At 43.3% G+C, this 24,351-nt stretch overlaps 1 protein-coding gene across 3 annotated transcripts in view; it reads left to right on the top strand.

Annotated features, from left to right (window-relative positions):
* Positions 1-24,351, top strand: part of plxnb1b (plexin b1b) — a 224,158-nt gene that overhangs the window by 125,806 nt on the left and 74,001 nt on the right. For all 3 annotated transcript variants that reach the window (XM_052017265.1, XM_052017263.1, XM_052017266.1), the window contains exons 4-10: positions 6,035-6,217; positions 8,809-8,937; positions 10,852-10,952; positions 19,035-19,167; positions 20,890-21,046; positions 22,102-22,210; positions 24,174-24,282. In XM_052017265.1, coding sequence (XP_051873225.1) covers positions 6,035-6,217; positions 8,809-8,937; positions 10,852-10,952; positions 19,035-19,167; positions 20,890-21,046; positions 22,102-22,210; positions 24,174-24,282 — 921 coding nt within the window. The remainder of the gene's footprint in view (positions 1-6,034; positions 6,218-8,808; positions 8,938-10,851; positions 10,953-19,034; positions 19,168-20,889; positions 21,047-22,101; positions 22,211-24,173; positions 24,283-24,351) is intronic.

Below are 24,351 nucleotides of genomic sequence, written 5' to 3'. Positions count from 1 at the left end.
GAGAATTAACTATTTGTTAGTGACATCTTTATTATTTTTGCTGATAAACTTCGGGATGCACACAGGGTTCAGTGAGGAAGTTTAAATTTATTTGCTGTAACGTTTCCTCATGATGTGCTTATGGAGAATGAGGGTTTAAAAAATTATAAATTGCTCCAAAACATGCATATAGCTTTAGGTAATAAATACATGGATGATGCATCTGCATTAAATACAAATGTATTAAAAAGAACTTGGCATTCTACACAGATGGTGTGGTGCTTATCTAATATACAAATAATTATTTTAATAATTGAATAGTTAGTGGTAGTTCTTGTATTCATGCTGCTGTGTGATGAGTGGGCTTTACACACTGTTGTACTGACAGTACATCATATGCCCTAATAGTTGCCTAAAACTTAATCGTGACTGAGAAGCTTCACATGCTATCCTATCTGAGGAGTAAAGTCACTAAACTGTTCTTTGTCAAAGAGGAAAAAAAATCTATAGGACCATTAGATGTAGGAGCAGAATTAGGCCATTTGGCCCATCAAGTCTGCTCTGCCATCCAATCATGGTTGATTGTCTCCCTCTCTCCCTACCACCCCTCTTCTCCCACATTCTCCCTGTAACCCTTAACTCCCTTATCAATCTCTGCCTTAAGTACACCCAGTGACTTGGCTTCCACAGCCCTCCATGGCAATAAATTCCACAGATTCACCACCCTCTGGCTGAAGAAATTCCTCCTCATCTCTGTTCTAGGGGGATTTCCCTTTATTCTGAGGCTGTGTCCTTGGATCCTAGACTTCCCTACTAATGGAAACTTCCTCTCCACGTCCACTCTATCCAGGTTTTTCAGTATTCGGTAGGTCTCAATGAGATAGAGTACAGGCCTGGTACCATCAAACGCTCCTCATATGTTCATCTGGACTCTCCAAGATCCAGAAAGCTTCCCCAAACCATTGGATTTGAAGTTGTTCTCACACCTTCAGGCTGTTACTGGATTCACAGATTTGTCAAATATCTGACCCCTGCATCAATTATTGTCACCAAGCAGGTCCCCATTGGTCAGCCACCCTGGCCACCTTTGATCAAATTTATATTCGAGAGAGGAATGTATTTTCATTTACGTTAGCAGCCTTCACAACCCTGAACAACAGCCACTGTTTTTGTTTAGAAGCAACAGTGAACAGCAACTGGCAACCAAAGAAAGTAGTTACCTACATAATCGATGTTGGCACATTTGAGCTGGTGAAGAAATTTTTTTTCCCCTCATTTTGCTGCAAAATCGACATCCATTTTCTCTCCCCACTGGACCAGGACAATATGGCATTTATTCCCAGTCCCCAGCCACTGCATCAGCCAAATCCTACCTCAGCAGATGGAGATGTTACTACAATTTAGGTTTGGTCTCTCCCTTCCAGGAAATCTGTTATCTGATGACATCAGTGTTCAGTTCTATACGGGCTTCAAGCCTGTATATGCAGTTAGTATTATAGTCAACAAAGAGATGGTCCTGCTGTCTCAGCTGATGTCACATTTAGTATTGGACTGAGTGTTGGTTGCTTTACTAGTTTCTGTTGGCTCCAATAATTTCATTCTTCAATTCTAAGCTGGCAGATGACCAAAACTTAATAGGATACCACCTACAGCCAATTTGTATCATTACATTGATCACTTGGCGATTGGATGGAGGTCAATTAGGGTTGCGTATATGTATGATCACTTTGGATCAGTGCCAGTGCATACAAAAATGAGCCTCTGTCCATGGCTGCTGGTCTTGTTTGAAAGAAATTATAGAACATAGGACAGTACAGCACAGGAACAGGCCCTTTGGCCCACGATGTTGTGCCAAGCTAGTTAAGCTAATCAGGCCTAATTAAACTAATCCCTTCTGCCTGCACATGATCCATATCCGTCCATTCCCCACACATTGATGTGCCTATCTAAGAGTCTCTTAAGTGCCTCTTATCATATCTGCCTCCACCACCATCCTTGGCAGTGCATTCCAGGCACCCACCATTCTGTTCTTAAAAAAAAATTGCAACTTGCCCCACACACCTCCTTTTGAACTTCCCCCTCTCACCTTAAATGCATACTCTCTAGTATTAGACATTTCAACCCTGGGGGAAAAGGTACCAGCTGTCTTCCCTATCTATGCCTCTCATAATTTTATAGACTTCTATCCAGTCTCCCCTCACCCTCTGCTGTTCCAGAGAAAACAACCCAAGTTAGCCCAACTTTTTTTTATATAGCACCTGCCCTCTAATCCAGGCAGCATCCTGGTAAAATTGGTATGAAGGAGACCCTGTGGAGTTGATTTGGTCAGGACTATTCACTCTTATTTAAAGGAAGTAATTTGGGTTGAGAGGAGCAGGACGGTGAATCAACACAAGTTGAGTATGTGACATTGAATGTGTTATGCAGAGGTTGTTGCTGTGTGCAACAGCTGCTTCCTGGGCAAAATGGGACATTGCAAAGGTTGGTGCTGGTTCATCTGGTGAGAGACAGAGTGTGCAGGGAGGCTGAAAAGGTTGCTGGTATGGATTAGGGTAACTTGTTAGCATTACTAAGTTGGACTCAAGAAAAAGGTATTGCTAAGAATTGGGTTAGCTTCTTGTAATAAATAGGTTGCTCTGTACAGTAGTGCTGTTTCACTTTCATTCCCTCTTATCTAATCCAGATCTTCTGGCATGTTTTCATGAATGGCTGCCCAACAGTTTCTCTGATAAATTGGTTAATGGAGCGTGAGGGTCTTTTTGCATTAATTTATCATGCAGAGTGAAGGAAGGGGAATTCATCAAACTCCTTGTTTAGTTGGGACCTTCAGTTCTTGATAAAGAATCAGGGTTTTTGGCAGCCAAATGGTTTGATGGCCTGACTCTCACTTGAACATTTACTTGGCTCGTAAGTCAGCAATATCGGACAAGATGTTCCAAATAAATGGAGTGGAACCAGAACAGCACTAAGGCAGATTAAACGTGACAGAATGCAGTTCCTGACTGTAACTGTGGGTAGTAATCTACCAATGAGATCCTCCACATTCCCTCAGGTAAAGAGGCAAGAACTCTCGAGGACAAATTGCTGCATCCATTTGTAACGTAAAATGCACCAAAGCACAAACACCTCAAAATGCTTCCCTGCAATATTAGGCAACCTATTAGAGCCAGGGTAAGCAAATATAAAATGTATAAGGGGAAAAGGAATGTGCCAGAAGACTTGGAATTAGATCAAAGGAGCAGATGGAAAAAAGGACTAGCGTCTTTTTTAGATGAAAGAACTGTAGCATAAAGAGGCTTTATATCACTAATTTAAAAATAGTGCCCAGATGTATGTTTGATGACTTTTTATTTACGTACAAGTCCCTATCCCAGATAGCTGGCTTGTTTGCACCAATCTTCTGAATCGGGCTAAAGTCTCCACACTTTTGACTGCCTCTTGTAATTGCTAGCTGTGTCATAGAATCACAGAGGTATGCAGCGTGAAAACAAGTCCTTCGGTCTAACTAGTCTATGGCAACCAAGGTGCCTTCCTGAGCCAGCCCCATTGGCCTGAATTTGGCCCATATCCCTCTAAACCTTCCCTTTCTGTGTATCTGTCCAAATATCTTTTAAATGTTGTAATTGTACCTGCGTCTTCCACTTCCTCTGGCAGTTCATTCCATGTACCCATCAGTCTGTGTGAAGGAAGTACCCATCTGGTCCCATTTAAGTCTTTTCCCTCTCACCTTAACCCTATGCCCTCTAGCTTTAGAGTCCCTTACCTTGGGGGGGGGGGGAGAAAAGACAGCGACCATCCACCTTGTCTATGCCCCTCATGATTTTTATAAACACGGTCACCCCTCGGCCTCCTTCGCTCCAGGGAAAACTGTCTTAGCTTATCCAGACTCTCCTTATAACTCATGCCCTCTAGTCCCAGCATCATTTCTCGCTTAATCAAATCTTCCAAAACTGCACACAATATTCCAGGTGCGGTCTCACCAATATCTTGTACAGCTGTAACATGTCCCAACTCTTGTACTCAATACCCCATCCGATGAACACAAGCATGCCATGTGCATTTTTCACCACCTTGTCTACCTGGGTCACCACTTTCAAGGAACTATATACTTGCATCCCTGGTTGTCTCTGTTCTACAACACTCCTCAGAGCCTGTTTACTGTGGAAGTGCTATCCCAGTTTAACTTCCCAAAATACATCACTTCGCACTTGTCTGAGCTAAATTCCATCTACTGTTCCTTGGCCCACTTTCCCAGTCTAGATCCTGTTGTAACCTTTAGACAACCTTCTTCACTGTCCACCACACCACCAATTTTGGTGTCATCTGCAACCTTACTAACCATGCCACCTACCTTCTCATCCATATCATTAATACAGGAAGTCCCTGGATTACGAACGAGTTCAATTTTTGAGTCTGTTCATAATTTGAATTTGTGTGTAAATCAGAACAGTTACTGCTTAGATAGAAAAGATAATGATTAAAGGTTAACACTTACTCTCGTTCCAATTGATGTCTTGCATACCAGAAGGATCCTTAATTAACAATTGTTCTCCCTCGGGCCGATGAACCGCTTAAAACACGCAGTGTTTTGAGCATCGCGCAAAGTAGTCTGCCCGTTCGTTAGTATGAACCATTGTGTGTAACTTGATTGAGGTCGGTTCGTAAGTCAGGCATTCGTAACCCGGGGACTTCCTGTGTAGATGACAAATAACTGCGGACCCAAAACCAATCCCTGCAGCACGTCACTGGTCACTGGCCTCCAAGTTGAAAAACAACCCTCCGTTACCACCCTCTGACTGCTTCCACCAAGCCAATGTTGCATCCAATTGGCTAGCTCACCCTGGATCCCATGTGATCTCACCTTCCAGACCAGTCTAATACGTGGGACCTTGTCAAAAGACTTTTTGAAGTCCACATAGACGACATCCACTGCCCTACCCTCGTCAATGCTTATAGTCACCTTTTCATACAAAAACAAATTCATGCAACACTATTTCCCACACACACAACCATGCTGATTATCCCTAATCAGTCTTTGCCTTTCCAATTGCAGATAGACCATGTCTCTCAGAATCCCCTCCAGGAACTTTCCCACCACTGATGTTAGGCTCACTGGTCTGTAGTCCCCTGGCTTGTCCTTGCAGCCCTCCTTAAATAAAGGCACAATATTTGTCACCCTCCAATCTTCCGGTACCTCACCCATGGCTAAGGAAGGTGCAAAAATGTCTGCCAGGTCCCCAGCAATTTCTTCCCTTGCTTTCCACCATGTCAGAAAATACACTTGATCATGTCTTTATGTGCCTCAAGATTGCCAACATCTCTTTCTTAATATTGATGTTTCAGGACATCACTGTTCTCTTTCCCCAAATTCCCAAGCTTCCATGACCTTCACGGTAAATATAGACGAGAAGATTTCATTTAAGACCTTGCACATGTCCTGTGGTTCCACATGTAGACAACCACACTGATGTTTAAGGGGGCCTATTCTCTCCCTAGAATCCCTTTTGCTCTTAATATACTTATAGAATCTCTTGGGATTCTCCTTTACCTTATCTGTCAAGTGTTTGTGCTTCTTGATCTGAAATTAGCAGAGCTTGTAAAAACAGTAAATGCTGAACGGCACTAATAGTTGGCACGTTTAGAGTGTGTTAAATGGCACCTGTGTTCTGTAGCAATGATAAATGATTGGTGTTATTTGCCTGATTGTAGACAGCAGCACCTGGTGAGCATAGACAGGTGAAGGGCAGCTATATCTGGTATATTTTAAGAGCTAGTCCCAGATGCCACAGTAAAACAATTTGTGACTGTAACATCATTCTGTCCTGGAATGGAATGGGAAATTATTTATGACTGGAGCATCAATATATCTAGAATCGATTGCTGCAACTGAATGGAATGGGAATGCCATTCTAATTTCCTGTGCCTCTGCAAGCCAACATGCTCTCAAAAAAAGTGTTGATAAGCAAAAGATTACTCTTTAAAGCCTTCCATTTTAATTATTGGTTCAACTTTCACCCTTTGAACAGTCTGACCAACAGCGTTCTCTTCTCTCCAGGACACTCTTAATGCCTACCCCTGTGGGTATGACCACACACCCAGCCCAATGGCCAGTCGCATTCCTATTGAGGCATCCCTTGTGCTGAAGGTTGCCCAGGGACGGCTGGTCGCTGTAGCAGTGACAGTGGAAATGGAACACACCATTGCCTTTGTGGGAGATGACAAGGGGTACCTGCACAAGGTAAGGCAAAACACAGCCTGGATTGGGATCTGTGGAATATCATCTCTTGGATCTGCTCTAACTATTCCAAGGACACCCTGTAACAAGATTATTAAATAACCCTTTCTGTTTTTTCTGAGGCACTGCTGCTCTAATTACCAGTAGTTGGCTGTCAGACAAGAAGTAGTCAAACCTGGAATGTCAATTCTTGCTGGAAGTTCCATTATCTTCTGCCTTACACAGGATAGATGGAATTGTCCCTCAATCAGAAGAAGTGCCCTTATTTCAGGAGCAATGGGCATGATATCACAGAAACGTGGAAGGTTGATGTGACAGACGGTAGCTCTTCTCTGTGATGATCCCCTGTCACAATTCATGGTCAATTGCCATTGTCTCCTTGCTTTTCCAGGAACTTTTAAATATGATGAGGACTTCACACTCTACCACTCTTTCAGGCAGAGAGTTCCACTCTGCTACTTGATGAGTGGGAAAAAAAAATGTTGTCAGCTTCCCCCAATCCAACATCCAAGGCATTTAAATTCAAGAGAACTGGATTCTCGTCAAAGCCTCTTTTTTAATATAATTTCACTCAGCCACCTTTGTTCCAGAGAAAGTAATCCCAACATTGTCAGGCTTTTTACATAACTATAATTCTCTATCCAGTCTCTGCACAATACTCAAATTGACTAAAGCATCTTTCCTATGGGAATGTGTGACATTGGATGACGTGAATCAGCTCGGCTCCTGTGAACCATTTGGCCCTTTTCCAAGGTGTTATCACCTAGCGTGGATTCCAATGCTGTTAGTCCGCCATGAATTGGGAGCAGGAGTAGGCCATTCTGCCCTTTGTGTTTGCTGCCTCATTGGTTGATCTGATTGTAATCTGATCTGTACGTTCCCACCTACTCACAATAAGCAATGGGGTGAAAGGTTACTATCTACCTCTGCCTTAAAAACATTCAAAGACGCTTTTCACCGCCCTGTGAGGAAAAAGGTTCTAAAGGCTCATTAGAGGGGAAAAAAGTCACTTCGTCTGTGTCTTAATTGAGCAAACCCTTATTTTTAAACAGTGACCTCTAGCTCTAGATAACCTCAAGAGGAAATGTATTCTCCACATTCATTTTGTCAAGACCCCACTGTCCCCTCTCACTCTTCTAAACTCCAGCAGATACAAGCCTCACCTGCTCCATCTCTCCTTGTAAGACAACCTGCCCGTTCCAGGCATTAGTCTTGTTAACAGTTCAGAGAAGTTTTACATATTAACATCCTTCTTTAAATAAGATGATCAAAATAGCAGGAGAATTCCTTTATTTCAGATTTCCAGCATATCCTGTTTCTGATTTTTTTGTGAATTCAGGTGTACTTAAGAACTGCTTAAGAAGTTGGGAGGTCGCGTGATAGAATTTAAGGCTCTGTTTTACATCTTGAGCCTCGTGCACTCTCCAAATAAGTTGAATAAGCAGCTTCTCTGCTCCTTTGGTTGGGAAAATTTGGTTACAATTTGTCCACATAGACCTCAACTTTCCAGTTCGATTCTTCCTTGTCCTGAGTTATGTTCCTTTCTCCACCATTCTGTGAGGATCATATTATTGGACGAATTGATTAAGAAGCCTCAAATATATCTCTAGTAACATGAGTTCAAATCCTGCTGTGACAACAGGGGAGTTTAACATTCATTAAATTGGAAGTGGACTGAAGAGCTGGTACAAGTAATATGGCAATAAAACTGTTCACTAACATCATTCAGGGAAGGTAACCAACCCGTTCTGTCCTGTACAATTCCAGAGTCTCAGTAAGTGGTTGATTCATGACTTCCCTCTGAAACGCCATGGCAAACCACTTGGACAATGCATGCTGATCTTTCCAGCGTCTTATGAAAGATGAAAAAACATAATGACATTGGAACCACATTCTCTGCTGCAGGAGGAAGGAGTCTAGGTTCCTACCACCACTCATTGACTGCTGCTGCTGTCAGCTGATGATGGAACTGGCCTCTTGCAAAGCCCCTTTTGATCAAACTCACTGCAAAAGTTCACAGTGACAGTCAGAGGCCAAAAACCACTGGCATCCATTGAGTGTTCCATGACAAAGTGGAGAATAGCATTGTGTTTAAAAAAAAATTGGAATAAATCTCCAGTCACAGCAAAAAAAAGTCCTCCTTGAGTGACTGCACTTTGTTTTGCAATTAAAGGAAATACAATTCCCATTCATTCTATCAGCTTTCCTGTGCTCAGTGAGCCTCACCCATGCTCTGGGGATTAGTCCAGTAACATGATAACTGCAGCAAAGTGGTGATTGGCAGAATAATTCAGTTGAGCGAACTGGAAAAATGCAATCTGTATGGCTGAGTTAGTACCAACATTAGCCAAGCAAGGTAGCAGAGGAAACAGTTATTTGGAGTGTGTATGCTTGAGGGGTAAAATGTGCCCTTGAATTCTACGGTGTTCTCTTTCACCTCCTAAAGCAGTACATATAAGTGCTCTGACATCTAATGATTGGTGAAGGTCTAGCTGCTGAAGCCAATTGTGAACAAAGATAGCAGTGATGTTGCTTGTCTTTTGTGCCAAGTCATGTCTTCATGAATATAAGTTTTTTTTCTTCCATTGCCTTAGGTTTTTGTGAAACCATCTGGAAATGTGGAGCAATATGCAACCTTAACAATCCAGCCCAACGTTGCAATCAGTGGTGATCTGGCGTTTGACCGTGACCAGGAGTACCTTTACATCACGACTCCATTGAAGGTATGTCCTGTGTAGTGAAGCCAAGTGCCAGCCTTGGGTGGTTTTAAAGCACTGACTGTGTTGTTATAACCACAATATTTTAATAGTAACAGAGAGAAATGAATAAGATAAACTAGGGCTAGTTGGTGCATCTCTGTGCATTGCAAGTTCAGCTGTGCAATACAGAAAACCTACAGAGAAGGGTTACAGGAAGGTTAAAACATAGAACACTACAGCACAGTACAGGTCCTTCAGCCCAGGATGTTGTGCCGACATTTTATCCTGCTCTAAGATTTATCTAACCCTTCCCTCCCACATAGCCCCCCATTTATCTATCATTCATGTGGTTCTCTTAAATGTCCCTAATGTATCTGCCCCCACAACCTCTGCTGCCAGTGCGTTCCACACACCCACCACTCTGTGTATATAAAAAAAAACTTGCCTCTGACATCCCCCTTATACCTTCCTCCACTCACCTCAAAATTATGTCCCCTCGTGTTAGCCATTGTCACCCTGGGAAAAAGTCTCTGACTGTCCACTCGATCTATGCCTCTTATCATCTTGTTCACCTCTACCAAGTCACACCTCTCATCCTCCTCCTCTCCAAAGAGAAAAGCTCTAGCTTGCTCAACCTATCCTTGGAAATGATGGGTTTAATTCACTGATGTAGCTCCCAGTGAGATGAGTGAAGCCTACAGTGCTGTATCCAGGCATATAATTGTTCAGTACTGAATACGGAAAAAATATTTTGGTCTCTGGGGTAAAAAATCTGAAGTGAAACCGCAGATCGTGGGAGGGAAGCTTCCATTTGTACACTGAAAGATGTTTCAGCGGAGGCTGGAAATTCAGTGTTCAGAGTACACTGCTGTCAGCACAACATGGGGCAAGATTTTCTGTTGAACAGATTAACATTATTCTTTGATTCAGTCCATAAATGGATTGAAGTTCATGATTTGCAGAATATATTTGATTTGATTCGGCTCGTGCAGTGCGGTTTGAGAAAGAGAACCACCCAGTGGTTGTGCTGTTGTTACTGGGAGAGTGATTCTCTTGTCTCCTGTGGCACAGCAGAAGGGAGGGAGGCTCGGTGATTTGAATGTCAAAGGTAAGTACCCTTCCCAGTGCTTGTTGTTTTCTGGTTTACATACAAACACAATTTAGAAGCAGGAGTAGCCCACCAGGTCCCTCCAGCCTGCTCCGCCATTTAATCGTGTCTGACCTCACTGTAACCTCATATCTGCATTCCTGTTTAACTGCAGTGACCTTTCAACCTCTTATTAAGTGTGTAGATACCTTTGCTTTAAAAATGTTGAAGTTCTACTTCCACTGCACTTTTGAGGAAGAGAGTTCAGAGACTCACTATCCTCAGAGGGGGGAAAAAAAACAATTTGCTTCATCCTTTTAAATGAGGAACCCCTTATTTTTAAACAGTGTCCACTGATCCTAGATTCTCTCACAAGAGAAATCATCATCCTCTCCAGATTCCTCGGGATCTTGCATGTTTCGGTCAAACTCCCTTCAGTTTTCTAAACTCCTGTGGATGTAATGCTAGCCAGTCCAATGTTTCCTCTTAAGGCAGTGTAGTTAAACCTCTGAACTCCTTAAGTAAGTCAAATACTATATACTGCATTCTATACAAGGTATGAATATGAATGCAGCATAACCTCTCTCCTAGTTTAGGAGGGAAGATCCAAGGTCCAGTGGCTGGCACTGAAGTTGGGAATGCCGAAATATTCCAGCTTCCCAAACAAGTTTGTGATAGTGGAGTAAAAGATGAAGGGGATGGCAGCACAACCAATGACCCCTTAGTAAAATACAACGGAAGACACACAAAGACGTTTCTGTCCATGGAAACCACTCATGGTAAAAGAGAGTGACTGGCAGTGCGACAAGGAAAACCACTTTAATGATCTTTTGTATCTTTTCTCATTGAAGGTGCTGAAGCTTCCTGTTAGTGAGTGCTCGGAGTACACTGACTGCCAGTCCTGTCTGCTGGCGAGAGACCCGTACTGTGGCTGGTGCATACTGCAGGGCAGGTGAGTTTCAAGCCAGGAGGAAGAAGCCTGAGGTTTCTGTTTCTCCCATCTTGTCGTCAACAAAAGCACAAGTAGCACTTTGGGGAATTTGCCCAGATTTGTAAAGTTTCTGGGTTCAAGCCTGCCTTCTCTGTGGGGTGGGGGGAGGAACAGATACCCTCTGAGAAGTGAGGATATCACACTCAATAGATTGGAGGCCACCCACTCCCACCAGTTGTGATAGGTTTCCTGGAAAACTAAAAGCGAGGCTCTAGCTATTGGTTTATTATTGTCACATGTACTGAGGTACAGTGAAAAACTTGTCTTGCATACTGTTCGTACAGATACATTGAGTTAGTACAGAGTGCATTGAGGTAGTTGCATACTGTTCGTACAGATACATTGAGTTAGTACAGAGTGCATTGAGGTAGTACAGGTAAAAAGAATAACAGAGTACAGAGTAAAGTGTCACAACTACAGTGAAGTGCATTGCAGGTAGACAATAAGGTGCAAGGTCATAATGAGGTAGATTGTGAGGTCAAGAGCCCATCTCATCGTATAAGGGAACTATTCAATAGTCTTATCACAGTGGGATAGAAGCTGTCCTTGACCCTAGTGGTATGTGCCCTTAGGCTCCTGTATCTTCTACCTGATAGGAGAGAAGAGAGAATGTCCTGGGTGGGTGGGGTCTTTGATTATGCTGGCTGCTTCACCAAGACAACGAGAGGTATAGACAGAGTCCATGGAGGGGAGGCTGGTTTCTGTGGCGCACTGGGCTGTGTCCACAACTCTCTGCAGTTTCTTGCAGTCCTGGGCAGAGCAGTTGCCATACCAAGCCATGTTGCATCCAAATAGGATGCTTTCTATGGTGCATTGATAAATGTTGGTGGGCGTCAAAGGGGACGTGCCAAATTTCTTTAGCCTCCTGAGGAAATAGAGGCGCTGGTGAGCTTTCTTGGCCGTAGCGTCTACATGGTTGGACCAGGATGGTGATGTTCAATCCAAGGAACTTGAAGTTCTTAACCCTCTCGACCTCAGTACCCTTGATGTAGACAGGTGCATGTACACCAACTCCTTTCCTGAAGTCAATGACCAGCTCTTTCGTTTTGCTGACATTAAGGGAAAGGTTGTTGTCATGACACCATGTCACTAAGCCCTTCCCGTTCTCCGACTCATCGTTATTTGAGGTACGGACTACTGCAGCAGTGCAAACTTGTAGGTGGAGTTAGAGCAGAATCTGGCCCGCAGCCATGAGTATATAGGGAGTGGAGAAGGAATACACAAGCAAAAGGTGGTCTCAGAATAACCAAATTCCAACAAAATACCTTTTTTCCACTCATTACAGGTATGGGGACAGCGACTTTAGCAACTAGTGCAGACCAGGACACTAATAACTTTCCAAGAAGGGTTTCACCTTGTCAGGATGGGGGCAGTGTTGGCCAGAGCCCCTCACGTGGCCCATTCCTGATCTGAGAAGGCTGCCAGCCCTTCCACTTGTGAAAGAGGACTGGGTGCAGCGGATAAGGCAGACCACAGCCTGTTCTGTCCCTGAAGATGTCTGTGAGCTTGTTATACCTTTTGTTGGTTGTCAGCCCCTTGCCAGCAATTGATTTGAATTTGGTGAATTCTGTTTCAGACATGCCAATGGGATTTGTACGTGGTGCTGAGTGTTGTACCCACTACCTGCACTCACTACTTTGAAGGTGCAGGAGGTGACAAAAGTGAAAGTTCCTAAATAATGTCAATGCAAGCATAGGACTTCAATTAACACAACACCATGGGTTTACTGGAAATTTGGTCTTCCCTTGCGATCCACGTGCAATGTGCCTGCTCCCCACATCCTCCAATCCCACAGCCCATCCTTTTCCGCTACAAATTGCGATACATAGTAACTTGGGTGCCTGCCCAAATACTCTATCCAGGCCATTAAGGAAGCTTTGTAGTTTTGGGCATTATTTGCAGTCTGATTTGGACCAGACTATTATTCTCTCCCAGTCAAAAATCTATAGAAGGATGCTGCTTGTAATATTCTACAGAGTACTGAAGACTTCCAGCTGGGTGCCTCTTTTTTTAAAACAAAAAGTCTTTCCTTGGACTTGGGCCTGCATTTATTGCCTATTCCTAATTGGCTCGATGGGCCGTTTCAAGGGTAGTTAAATCAACCTCCTTATTGTGAGTTTTAGCCAGACTGGGTAGGGATGACAGATTTCTTTTCCTGATTGACAAACAGGTCAGCACAATCCAGTAGTTTCGTGGTCATTGTTACTGTTACTGGCTTTTTATTCCACATTTATTTAATTAATGGCATGTAAATCCCACCCTCGCTCCCTGTTGCCATGGTGGTATTCACACTGATGTCTAGTAGTGAATAATCCTGGCCTCTGGTCGCTTTTCCAAAACACTAGCATTCCTTTGTGGCCAAGTGTGGAGTCTGAGGGGGCATGAACTGTGATTTTAATAAATTAAGCAGTTTACTAAACAGATGGATGTTAATGACTTTAAGTTAATAAACAGTAAACCTGAAGCACAAAAACACATGATGAGGTATTCATTGGCAAAGTTGGGTAAGGATTTTTGTGTGATTATTAACCATTCAGTGGAAGTATGCATTCTAGATAAGCTCCTTACCAGCGAGTGTTAGGCTGTATCTTGAGGGTGCTTGAAAATAATTTTACAAGGCACTTGTGGTAGGGGAATGCGACTATGCCTGGAATGATGTATGCAAAGTATTGGGGCATTCTATCGCTCAAAGAATGCTGGTGCATTGCTGGGATTTCAGACTGAGCGCTGTTAGCTGTAAGCAGCCCCTTTTGGAACTTTGTTTAGCTTGAAGAAAACTCACTTGAGGGGAATGTAATCAAAGCCTTTCAAATACCAAGAAGAAGATTTGAAGACAATACAGTTTATTTGAATTGGATTGTGAACACAGAAATTAAGAACAGGAGCACAAAAGTTAATAAACCTACAGCCAGCTGAGAGAATAAAATCACTCTGCCCCCTGTAGAGTAGGAGGCATGTGGGCTAAACTTTCGACAAAGGAGGTTAAAGCTGTGTTAATTATTAACTTTATAAATGCAGTAAAATTATAAAGCTTCAGAGGGAGATCATTCAGTTCTTTGAGAAATATAGTGCTTTGTGCAATCCTAGATATGGCAAGCCAAGGAAAGCATTTGGATCAAGGTTAAAAGGTGATATGATCAGAATAAGACGTGCAAGGGGAATTGTTCCAAATTCTCAATGTCCAGCTTCACCCACCAGGATTATAGGAGATTCAGCTCCATAACCACACAATTTGCAGTTGATTTGGGAAGAATTCATTGTGAAGCTGCATTTAAATTCCTGATAAATCAAGTCGTGTTTCTGAAAGCATGCTGGCCTTCCAACAGTCAGGCAGTTGAGTATAGAAGTCAGTGAGGCCTCACTGGGAGTATTGTGTTCGGTTTTGGTCACCCTGCTATAGGAAAGATTCCATTAAGCTGGAAAGAGTGCAACGAAGATTTGAGGATGGGACTATTATGGCAGGGCGATGGGAATCCATGCAGAAAGACGGAAGCAAAGCAGAGACCAGAGCAAAAGTTAGAAAAGTGAGAGTGGAGCATAGAAAAGTCAAATGCAAAGGACACAAATTACTAGATTCTAAAAGGGCAGTTAGTGTAAGGGCACTTTGTCTGAATGCCCATAGTTTTCGAAACAAGGTCAGTGAACTTGTGCACAAATCTGTACAAAGGGTCATTACAGAAATGCAGTTGCAGGGTGGAGATGAGTGGGAATTAAATATCCAAGGATATCAGGTAATCGGAAGGATAGGCAGGAAGTTAAGGGAGGTGAGGTAGCGTTCTTAAGAATGAGATTGGGGTGATAGTGAGAGACAATATAACATCTAAGGAGCAGAATGTTGAGTCCATCTGGGTAGAGATTAGGAATAGTAAAGGGAAAAAAATCACTGGGGGGAGCTGTCTACAGGCCACTGAATAATAAAATTGCAGTGGCACAGGCAATAAACCAATAAATATTTGATGCAAGAATGGAACAGCAATTGTCATGGGGGACTTTAACTTCCACATAGATTGGGTGAATCAAATTGGTCAAGGCAGTCTTGAGGAGGACTTCATAGAATACAACCATTATAGCTTTCTTGAGCAGCATGTTAGTGAACTTACAAGGGAAAATGCTATCTTAGATCTGGTCCTGTGCAATGAGACAGGTAAAATTAACAATCTTGTAGTTAGGGATCCTCTTGGAAAGAGTGATCATAGTACGACTGAGTTTCTCATACAAATGGAGGATGCAATAGTTTGATCTAAAACCAGTGTATTATGCCTAAACAAGGGAGACTACAACAGGATGAGGGAGGAGTTGGCTAGCGTAGACTGGAAACACAGGCTATATGATGGGACAGTTGAGGAACAGTGGAAGGCTTTCAAAGAGATTTTTCATGGTGCTCAACAAAAGTATATTCCAGTTAAAAGCAAAGACAGTAAGGGTGGGGAGAGCCAGCCTTGGATAACCAAAGAAATAAAAGAAGGCATCAAGTAAAAGATGCATACAAAGTCGCCAAGAGTAGTAGGAAACTGGAAGATTGGGAAAAGTTTAAAAAGCAACAAACAACCACTAAGGAAAAGAAATATAAATTATAAAAGTAAACTAGCACAAAATATAAAAACAGATAGTAAACATTTTTATAATTATACAAGGTGGAAAAGGGTGACTAAAGTGAATGTAGGTCCCTTGGAAGATGAGAAGGAGGAATTAATACTGGGTAATGTGGAAATGGCCAAGGCCTTGAGCGACTATTTTGTGTCGGTCTTCACGGTGGAGGACACGCCTAATATGCCAAAGAGAGACGTTATGGATGCGATGGGAGGTGAGGACCTTGATGCAATCGCTGTCACTAAAGAGGTAGTGATGAGCAAAGTAGTGGGCCTAAAGGTAGACAAGTCCCCTGGTCCTGATGGGATGCATCCCAGGGTACTGAAAGGAATGGCAGAGGTTATAGTACAGGTGTTTGTGATAATTTACCAAACTTCTCTAGACTCTGGGCAGGTCCCAGTGGATTGGCAGACAGCGAATGTCATGCCACTGTTTAAAAAAGGATGTAGGCAAAAGGCAGGGAACAATAGGCCTGTTAGCTTAATATCTGTAGTCAAGAAAATGCTTGAAGCTATTATCAAGGAAGAAATAGTGAGACATCTGGATAGAAGTGGTTCCATCAGGCAGACACAGTATGGATTCAAGAAGGGCAAGTCCTGTTTGACAAACTTACTGGAGTTCTTTGAGGATATAATGAGCACAGTAGATAGAGGGGAATAGGTGGATGTTGTATACTTGGATTTGCTTTTGATAAGGTGCCACACAAAAGACTTATCCATAAGATAAGGATGCATGGAGTTTGGGGTAAGGTATTAGCATGGGTAGAGGATTGGTTAGTCAATAGAAGGCAGAGAGCTGGGATAAATGGGTATTGCTCTGGTTAGCAATCAGTGGTGAGCAGGGTGCTGCAGGGGTCAGTGCTGGGCCCGCAATTGTTTACGATATGCATTAATGATTTGGAAGCGGGGACAGAATGTACCGTATCTAAGTTTGCTGATGACACTAAATTGAGTGGAAAAGAAAATTTGTGCAGAGGATGCGGAGAGTCTGCAGAGAGATATAGATAGGTTAAGTGAGTGGCAAAAGTCTGGCAGATGGAGTACAATGTTGGTAAATGCGAGGTCATCCACTTTGGAAGGAAAAATAGAAGATCAGATTATTATTTAAATGGTGAAAGATTGCAGCATGCTGTTGTGCAGAGGGACTTGGGAGTGCTTGTGCATGAATTGCAAAAGGTTGGTTTGCAGGCAAATGGAATGTTGGCCTTCATTGCTAGAGGGATTGAATTTAAGAGCAGGGAGGTTATGCTGCAACTGTGCAAGGTACCGGTGAGGCTGCATCTGTAGTACTGCATGCAGTTCTGATCTCCTTACTTGAAGGATATACTGGCTTTAGAGGCGGTGCAGAGGAGGTTCACCAGGTTGATTCCGTAGGTGAGGGGTTTAGCTTATGAGGAGAGACTGAGTTGCGTGGGGCTGGAATTCAGAAGAATGAGAGGGGATCTTATGGAAACATCTTAAAATTATGAAAGCGATAGATAAGATAGAGGCAGGAAGGTTGTTTCCACTGGTAGGTGAGACTAGAACTAGGGGACATAGCCTCAAGATTCAGGGGGAATAGATTTAGGATGTAGATAAGGAGAAACTGCTTTTCTCAGAGAGTAGTGAGTTTGTGGAATTCTCTGCCTAGGGAAGCAGTGGAGGCTACCTGATTGAATATATTTAAGACACAGTTAGGTAGATTTTTGCATAGTAGGGGAATTAAGGGTTATGGAAAAAGGCAGGTAGGTGGATCTGAGTCCACGGCCAGATCAGCCATGATCTTATTGAATGGCGGAGCAGGCTCGACAGGCCAGATGGCCGACTCCTGCTTCTATTTCTTATGTTTTTATGATATTGCCAGGGCTGAAGGGACTGAGTTATAGAGAGAAGTTGAGCAGTTGAGACTTTATTCATTGGAGCATAGGAGAATGAGGGGTGATCTTAGAGGTATATAAAATCATGAGGGGTATAGATGGGGTGAATGCGCATGGTCCTTTTCCCAGGATTGGGGAATCAAGAACATAGGCTTGGGGTGAGAGGAGAGAGATTTAATAGGAACCTGAGGGGCAACATTTTCACCCAAAGGGTGGTCTGGATATGGAATGAGCTGCCAGATGAAGTGGTTGAGGCAGGTACATTAACAACATTTAGAAGGTACTTGGACAGGTACATGGATAGGAAAGGTTTAGAGAGAGATGAGCCAAATGTGGGCAAACAGTTTGTACGTTCTCCCCGTGTCTGCGTGGGTTTCCTCCGGGTGCTCCAAAGACACACGGGTTAGGAAGTTGTGGGAATGTTATGTTGGCGACACTTGTGGGCTGCCCCCAGAACACTCTACACAGAAGATGCATTTCACTGTGTGTTTTGATGTACATGTGACTATCTTAGCTTAGATGGGAACCTTGGTCAGCATGGACCATTTGGGGCAAAGGGCTTGATTTCGTGCTGCATGACGCTATGACTCGATCGCTACAGAGCACAGGTCATTTTGTTTACTTCCCAGAGAGGTCAAGTGGAATATTCTGCAGACTTTTGAATTCATTGAGTGAAATAGTCTAGAATGTATTTGGGGCCAAGTACTTCTAGCTTCCTGTACTTGCCCTCGCAGTGTTCTGGGGCACACTTTCTAACATGTCAGGGAGGCTCCAAGTAAAACTTGGACAGTAAACTGCAGAAGGAGATGGATGTTGGGGTGGATCGTGCTGAGCCAGCCCACAGCAAAGAATCCTTGTTAGGGCAGGGAGGGTTGCAGATTGCATTCCATAATAGTAACATCAGTTATTAACTTAAGGACAGCTTCTATCGCACTGTGATAAGACTATTGAACGGTTCCCTTATACGATGAGATGGACTCTGACCTCAAGATCTACCTTGTTTTGACCTTGCACCTTATTGCACTGCACTTTCTCTGTAGCTGTGACACTTTACTCTGTACTGTTATTGTTTATACCTGTACTACATCAATGCACTCTGTACTAACTCAATGTAACCGCACCGTGTAAAGAATTGACCTGTACGATCGGTATGCAAGACAAGTTTTTCACTGTACCTCGGTACAAGTGACAATAATAAACCAGTACCAATACCATTGTATTTCAGTGGCAGAATTATGACTGGGGTTGGGGGCAGCTTTTGAGATCGGACAGACTTTTTGAGATCAGGTGGCAGACAGCACCAGCAGTATGATGAGCCCCTTTCGGAGCCCTTGACTGTGTTACTGAAATAGTAAAAGTTTTGCTTTGTGTAAAACCCTGGGTCACAGGGTGAAAGATTCAGTAATTTAACAGTGTGGTGTTAGAACATGCCAAATTATTTCACAAGCTTTGAATTTGTTCCCTTTGAAAGAGCCTGCCATTCCTTTCACTGTTTGCTTAAATGCTTGAGCGGTTTGGTGTTCTGATACCAGAGGGCACAGTGGAATACTTCCCAGCCTTAACCCTAGTGCTGATGCAACTTCCCTTTCGACCCGCAGGTGCAGTAAGAAGTCAGAGTGCACGAGAGCTGAGGAAGGCATCCAGTGGCTCTGGAGCTACAGGGAGGGTCAACAGTGCCTGAGAGTACACACTCTGACCCCAGCTAACATCAGCAGGGAGGAGCATAAACAGGTGAGAGAGTTTGTAAATAGCATTGTCAGGATTCTGGCTGGAGGTATCCTCGATGGGCAGGATTGTGGGCACGATTTCTCACATCTGACTAAAGTTTGGACAAAGTACCTCCCATGGACATGGATGGTGGGTTGTATCATTGTGCATCCCAATTGGGAGGACCTGTCGTACTCCACCTGAGAGTGCAGTGGTGTGGGCTTTGTGCAGAACCCTGCCTGTGACACCAGGTAAAGGTGAGGGGGGCAGCATTGCCATCTGTCAGGGCTGCCGTTGAGTTTAACAAGTTCTGCAATTCAGAATCTAAAAGTTAATAAAATTGAAGTAAATCATTAAAAATAAATAAAAAGCTAACTAAAAGCACAACATGCAAGAGAAGGCAAAGTAAAGCAATACAATTTTAAACAAAGTAACTTGCCTTCCCTCTAGCTGCTAAATCAGTGTCCCATAAGGCTTTGGGTTTGAGTGTGTGTGGCATCTGAGAGGTGCTTTCAATCCCAGCAGTTTGATGTACAGAGGGATCTTGGGGTGCAAATCTATAGCTCCCTGAAAGTGGCAACACGTGAATGGGGTGGTAAAGAAGGCGTGCAGCATGCTTGACTTCTCGGTTGGGGCATTGAGTATAAAAGTTTGCAAATCACGTTGCAGCTGTATAAAACTTTGGTTAGGCCACATTCAGAGTATTATGTGGAGTTTGGGTCACCACACTATAGGAAGGATGTGGAGGCTTTGGAGAAGGTGCAGAAGAGGTTCACCAGGATGTTGCCTGGATTGGAGAGTATTAGCTATATAGGAGAGATTTAGACAAACTTGGTTTGTGTTCTCTGGAGCATAGGAGGCTGAGGGGTGACCTGGTAGAAGTTTATCTATAAAAAGTATGAGAGGGGTAGATAGTCTTTTCCCAAGATGGAAATGTCAACTACTAGAAGGGCGTAGATTTAAAGTGAGAGGGGGCAAGTTTTAAGGAGATTTGTGTTTTATTTTTACGCAGTGTGAAGTGCCTGAAACATGCTCCCAGGAGAGGTGGTAGAAGCAGATATGAAAGCATTGTTTAATGCTTAGACAGGCAGGGAACAGGGATCCAGACAATATGCAGGCAGATGAGATTAGCTTGAGATTGATATCGTGGTTGGAGCAGAGATGCTGGACCGAGAAGGTCGTTCCTGTGCTGTACTGTTCTATGTAAACACTCTCAATCATGGTGTAACTTAATTTTTTTTTCTGAAGAAATTTAGCCTTTGCATTCTTCAGTTCGAAATACCTAGATCTTGTTCTCTTTGCTTGGTTTAGTGCATTCAGTTTATTGATGTGTCATTGCAGTATTAATTTGATTTCTTGAACTGCAAGATCTCACCATTTGTTTCAACTTGTCATTAATCTTTTCTCTTTGGAACCAAACTGTACATTAAACCAATTTCTCTTTCTCTATTACAATGACTGGCAAGAAGTCCCAATTGTGTAGAATCCATAATCGAGAATATAATTTTATTTGTCCTTTCCAGACTGGGAATGTCCATCTGTCCATGTGTCACAGATGCAGTGAATGTTGTGTACTAGTTTTGTTCCTTTTCACTGATATCAGTTCCCAAAGACATTCAGGAAAACTCCTGCACCCTACATGTATCGCTACACACACATATAATAGCTTCAACAGGCAAATACTATTTTCTGAACCTCCAAGTTGTTGTCTTAATTATGGAACTTGTTTTTCTGCCTTGTTCTCAGGTCTTTGTAAGTGTTGCTGACTTACCCCTTCTTGCTGAGGACGAGTTCTACACCTGTCTGTTTGAGGATTACTCCAGTCCTGCCACCATTACTGAGAATGGTGTCGTTTGCTGGTCCCCCAAACCCCAGCATCTTCCACCTACAAAAGCAGGAGCAGGTACATGTCAGGAGTGAGAAATCTTCATTAGTGATTCGGGGGACACAGTAGTGAAGACTATTCTCAGCACATTTCCACTTCAGTCTGCTGAGGTGTTACAGGAAGTTTATATATTCATGAAGTTCCACAAATATGATTGATATGATGCATATTGTTGTGTGTCATAAGGGGCTGTGGTTTAGACCAAGGAGAGTGAGATTTTCAGGGAATTCACTGGCACCCATTTATAAGTGCAAGGTTAGTGGTTAAGGCGGATGACTTGTGTGTCTCTGCTAGAGGTACAGCTACAGGCAACTTGTTTACACAATCATACCGTAATCAGCCAAGAAATGGGATCTAGTACAGGCATATCCACAGACACCAGCAGCGTAATAATATTTCATGAATAATTCCAGAATGTGACCCAATTCTGGGGTTACAGAGGATATAATTCAATTAGATCCCCATATCTTTGTCAAAATCCGGGTCTGATGGATCAATGATAGGAGGAAAGACGGCCATTTTATGGTGCCTTTTGTGACTTACAAACATCCCATGTGCTGTGTGGCCAATGAAGTTTCTGTGAAGTGTAATCTCTGCCAGAGGGAATGCAGCCAAACTTTTAGAAGCTGCTTTGGGATCTGACCAAATGGTATTGGTTGAGGTACATTTTGGCCAGTAAACAGGAAAGATCTTGCCTGCTCTCTCTCCAAATAATTCTCTTCATTGGGGGAACAGATAAGGCCTTGGTTTAACATCCCATTGGAAAGGCAGTAACTCCCACAGTGCGGAACTCTCGCTCAATATTGCATTCGAATATTGTGCTCAGGGTTAGACTTAAACCCACGAGCTTCTGATACAGAAACAAGACTGTTACCACCGAACCACAGCTGTTTTCAGAAGTCGATCCTACTAGGCAAAAGGTTGATATGTCCAATACCCGAGGACAAGCTCATACTTTTCAATGGTGCTGCCCTCCCTTGGGTTGGGATTTGTTGAGTTTCTTGCCCTGGTTTCCGATGAATGTGCCCAGTGTGAGATAAGCTCTGTACCTCTGCTTCTGATTTCCTTTCCAGATCATGTGACTGTCAGGTTGCAGCTGATGTTCTTCAACATCACGCTGACAACAGCCGAATTCACGTTCTACGACTGCAGTGCAGTGCAACAGATCTCCAGGAGTTCTCCGTAAGTATGGCGAAACCTCTTTAAACAGAGCAAAGCAAAGCCAATACCAATTAATGAAGATCAAAAAAGACTGCCCATTGCTGGAAACTTGAAATAAAACCATAAAGTGCAGGAAACAGTCAACAGGTCAGTCAGCATCTGTGGAAAGAGAAACAGAGCTAACCTCTGGGGTTGAAAACCTCTCGTTAGAATGCTGCCTGATCTGCTGACTTTTCCAGCACTTTGTGTTTATTTCCCGTAGCACTTAATTCTCTTTAAGAATTTGAGTCAGCTGTGTGGACCTTCAAGCCTGCTCTACCTTTTAATAAGGTCATGACTAATCTTGTGCCTTGAGTCCACTTTCCTAGTTGATCCCCATGTTTATAGGTTCTATTGTCTAAAAATCTATCGACCTTGATCTTAAATGTACTGAGATCCACATCTCTGTGGGGTAGAGAATTCTAAATATCTCCAACCCTCTACATAAAGAAATGTCTCCTCATTCCAGGCCTAAATGGCCACCCCATTATCTTAAGACTAAGCCTGACCCTTCCTGTGCAGTTTTCAAATAATGAAAGCTTCCAGAAAGCAGTGTCCCATGGTGCTTGCCAATACCTGAGCCACTTGGTCAAAGGCCTATGAAAAGTAGTTTTTGTTTTCAGTTGTGCAGATGGGGTCAGAGAGAAAGAGCAAATGAGCATAGAACATAGAACGGTACAGCAGAATACAGGCCTTTCGGCCCACAATGTTGTGCCGACCTTTAAACCTCGCCTAAGACTATCTAACCCCTTCCTCCCACATCCCTCTATTTTAAATTCCTCCATATGCTTATCTAGTAATTTCTTGAATTTGACCAATGTGCCTGCCTCCACCACCGCCCCAGGCAGCGCATTTCATGCCCCAACCACTCTCTGGATAAAAAACCTTTCTCTGATATCTCCCTTGAACTTCCCACCCATTACTTTAAAGCCATGCCCTCTTGTATTGAGCATTGGTGCCCTGTGAGTCTCTCCTCATAATGCACACTTTTTAAACCAGGCAGCATCCTGGTAAATCTCCTCTGCACCCTTTCCAACGCTTCCACATCCTTCCTATAATGAGACGACCAGAACGGGACACAGTACTCTAAGTGTGGTCTAACCAGAATTTTATAGAGCTGCATCATTACCTCGCGGCTCTTAAACTCAATCCCTCGACTTAAGAAAGCTAACACCTCATAAGATGAAGATGAAGTTCTCTCTCCCTGTACAAAGCAGAAAGGAGTCAAACCACCCCTAACATCTGCACATTACTTCATGAGTGGTTCTGCAATCATGAGAGCAGGCATCTCAGAAGTTATTGATAATTTGCAAATTATCTTAATTCTCTTTTTTGCGTTTTCTCTTATTCTTCTTGTGTTTCCTTAAGACGTAGAAGAAGGCCATTTGGCCCATCAATTCCAAGCCAGCACTTAGAGTCCCCTTACCCCACATTTCCCCGATGCTCACTTATCTCAACTCCATCTTGCATGCCACCCCCAATTCTCCCACGACCCACGTGGTCACAGGAAGAATGTGCAACCTCCACACAGACATCAGCAGAGATCAGGATTGAACCGGGATCGGTGGAGCTGTGAGACAGCAGGTTGTAAGCCTTTGGAGTTCTCTACCCTAGAGAGCAGTGGATGCCCAGTCCTTGAGTATGTACAAGGTCGGGACCTAGAGGTTATGGACACTAAGAGTCATTGCACTTTCATACAATTTCTTTCTGTAAATTTCTTTCCACCCATTGTATCCATGCTAAAATGGGGACAAGGGGTGAGGTGAAAATGAAGTTGAGGCACAATCCTAATGGTGGAGCAGGTTTGGGGGGCCATATTGCCTATTCCTATTCTGATGTTATTGTAACCATTTTTGTAGATGTTTTAACTCCTGTAAGCTTCTTGCAGCTCTGTGTTTGGACCCATGGTTTCTGTCTTCTGTTTCTCTCGCCGGTGCCTCTGCAGGTGTCGAGGATGTGTGAGCAGTCGATGGGGCTGTAACTGGTGCGTGCTTCAGCACCATTGTACCCACAACACCACCTGCGAGGATGAGGTGATCATTTTTAATGAGAATGTAAGTGCCGAGGTTGGATGGACGCTGTAGCGTTTGGACAACTTACTGCGGTGAGGTTTGCATAGAGAG

The sequence above is a fragment of the Pristis pectinata genome, chromosome 6 (genome assembly GCF_009764475.1).
Source record: "Pristis pectinata isolate sPriPec2 chromosome 6, sPriPec2.1.pri, whole genome shotgun sequence".
Taxonomy (NCBI): Eukaryota; Metazoa; Chordata; class Chondrichthyes; order Rhinopristiformes; family Pristidae; genus Pristis; species Pristis pectinata.
Note: the sequence above shows the minus strand (reverse complement) of the source record. Positions and strands in the feature narration are given on the sequence as shown.